Raw genomic sequence first — 2879 nt, forward strand, 5'->3', positions numbered from 1 at the left:
AACAGCAGTTCCATGCATCTCCATCACCCTCGGGCGCTGATCTCTCACAGAGAAGGGTCCTGCTGCAGATGTCACTGGGACCCACAGCCAAGGGCTCAATGGATGCTCAGAGGTGGCCCTTGGCTGTCAGAGGTTTGCCATTCTCTTGGCAGCATCCCCACATGCTGGCTGCTGCTGTTGTGCCAGAGTCGGGGCTCTTCTGAGAGTCGATGCTACAATAGCGGGTTCAGGTTTAATTTCTTTTCCTTTCTTCCCTCTTCTTTGTGTTTGGTTTGGTCTCCTGGGACAGGGAATCGCAGTTTGCCTTCTATCCAATGGAAGAGGATCCCTGCATCGTGGTTGTGTCCATGAAGGCCAAGTGGGACAGCACCAGCACCTCAAGCAGCTCTGACACAATGGGTGCATCAGCCCCTTCACAGATCAGATGGTGCTGTGCTAACAGGAGATAAGAAGATTGAGGGCTTAAATTTAGCACCATCTGAAAAAGAATAAGCCCCACAGGTGTCTCCAAACCTGTTTCTCACTGTGCCTGGAAGGGGCAGGCTGTCCAAGGGAGTTATGAATGCTCTGTACCATGGCCTTGAACAGCCTGCTCTAGCGGAAGGTGTCCCAGCCTGTGGCAGGGGTTGGAACTCCATGATCTTAAGGTCCTTTCCAGCCCAAACCATTGTATGATTCTATGGCAGTTGGGCTCAGGACACGCACCAGAGCAGTGGTGTTTGGGTTACCGGACATGCTGCTCCATCCCGCTCCTCTCCATGCAGGATGGTCGTGTGCAGGTGTCAGCACACATCAGGGTGTTCCTACCCCCATCACCCTGTGCAGGGGTAGTCACAGGGTCACGTAAGTGAAGGGGTCCAAAGGAACTGTGCACCCTGCAGCACAAGCAGCTGCTGATCCAGTGACCCTCCAGGAGACCAGGCAGTGATGGAGCAGGGATGGAGCAGGGATGGGGCAGGGATGGAGCAGGAATGGAGCAGGGATGGGGCAGGGATGGGACAGGGATGGAGCAGGGATGGGGCAGGGATGGGGCAGGGATGGGGCAGGGATGGAGCAGGGATGGGGCAGGGATGGGGCAGGGATGGGGCAAGGACGGGGCAAGGACGGGGCAGGGATGGGGCAGGGATGGGGCAGGGATGGGCAGCGGAGGCACCCATGGTACCCCCCCTCGGGGTGCTCCCTCCCGTGCCCCCCCCTCCGCTCGGCTGTCCCTGCCCCTCATGCTCCTCCCTCCGTGACGCGCTCGGGAGGCGGCTCCGCGGCTGCTCCGGGCACCGGGGCCGGGGCCGCGCGCACGCGGTGAGCGGGGGCCGGGGGCGCGCGGGGGGGGGGGCGCAGGGCCGCCGGGAGCGCGCAGGGCGGGGGGGGGGGGCGGCGGTGCCGGGAGGGGCTGGGGGGGGGGGGGGGGAGGCGCTGCCAGGCCTGGGGTGACCCCGGCGCGCACCCCCCCCTGCAGCGGAGCCGTCCGGAGGCGGCCGCGCCGGTACCGGAGCGGGGGGGGGGGGGGGCAGCGGCCGTCGGTCCGGGGCTCAGCCGGGTCCGGGGCTCAGCCGGGGCCGGGCGATGGTGACCTCTGCGCTCTGACCTCCCAGGTCCGTCCTGCGGCTTCGGGATCCGCTCTGCAGCGAAGCGAACCTGAGCCAGAGCTGCGGGGCCTGTCCTGCCGGCTGCGGAGCGAGCCCATCACTGTGCCCATCACCGTCCCCATCACTGTGCCCACCGCTGCAGAGCCACTGCTGAGCCCATCTAGCTGCTTCATGGACTAACAAGCAGCTTGTGTGCGTGTGGTCCCTTCGCCAAGTGAACCACGGAGCAGCATCAGCAGTGGAGCAGCTTTCTGAAGTTCTGGCCCATTCCTTAAGCAGGGCCAAGCTGCCCCTCGTGTATTCCTGCTCTATGTCCTGAGCGGTGCCAGCACCAACCGGCAGCTCCTGGGTCCTGGGGATGTTCCCCCTTGAGCCCCAAGCAGCAGCAGTTGACCTGGACTGACCCAGCAGGTGTATTCTGGAGCTGCCGGGCGGGAGCTGCGCCCTCCGGAGCCATTCCTGAGCAATGACTGAGGCGGTGATGAACGGGAGGGTGCCGCTGCCGGAGAAAGCCTTGTCCGAGGGCTATGCCCGGCTGCGGTACCGGGACACCTCCATGCTCATCTGGCAGCAGCAGCAGCAGAAGCTGGAGTCAGCACCCCCCAACACGTACCTGAGCCGGAGCCGGAGCATGTGGTACTCCCAGTACGGCAACGAAGCCATCCTGGTGCGGGACAAGAACAAGCTGGATGTGCCCCGGGACACGGGGCAGTCCAAGTTCTGTGCTATCATGTGATGGCTCTGGAGAGCTGCCAGGCTGGCCTGGGGCTGGAGGGATGGGGCTGCAGCACCCACAGGGCAGACCCATGCAGGGCAGACACAGCGCCCAGGCCAGGAACTGTCTGAGGTTTGTGTTTGTTGTCGCTGTTGTAGCATCATTCTGCACGTTGTGAAGTGTGTGTAACAACCCCAGCCTCAACCGGAGCTCACGAGCCCATGTCTGCGCCCTGGCATCGTGGCATGGTTCGTGTTGGACCGTGGTCTGTGTGTAAGTGGCTTGGGTACAGTGAGGAGCACCTGCGGTCATCTGGGAGCCATCCCCAGCCAGCACTTCCATCGCTAGTCCATATGGATTGCCAGAGCTCTGCAGGGGCTGGCGGGAGAGGCAGGCAAGGATCCACTTCCATCAATGCCAGGATTATAGGGAGGTGGATTCGCACACCTACGTGGCCATCACTTGTTCAGTGTGCGCTGCCTCCCTGGAGTTACAGCCTGAAGTGGTCTCGTGCACCCAGGAACGAGGTGATTTATTGAGGGGAGGAGGGAAACGATGTGCTGAGGGTTCCATCTGCG

At 62.9% G+C, this 2879-nt stretch overlaps 1 protein-coding gene across 1 annotated transcript; it reads left to right on the forward strand.

Moving 5' to 3' along the window:
• The first annotated feature begins 1759 nt into the window (after positions 1-1759).
• On the forward strand, positions 1760-2561 carry BRD3OS (BRD3 opposite strand). Its single transcript, XM_031052574.2, has one exon. It carries the CDS (start codon positions 2053-2055, stop codon positions 2320-2322), a length of 270 nt encoding a protein of 89 aa, XP_030908434.1. The 5' UTR covers positions 1760-2052; the 3' UTR covers positions 2323-2561.
• Positions 2562-2879: the final 318 nt, after the last annotated feature.

This window comes from Melopsittacus undulatus, chromosome 11 (assembly GCF_012275295.1).
Source record: "Melopsittacus undulatus isolate bMelUnd1 chromosome 11, bMelUnd1.mat.Z, whole genome shotgun sequence".
Taxonomy (NCBI): domain Eukaryota; kingdom Metazoa; phylum Chordata; class Aves; order Psittaciformes; family Psittaculidae; genus Melopsittacus; species Melopsittacus undulatus.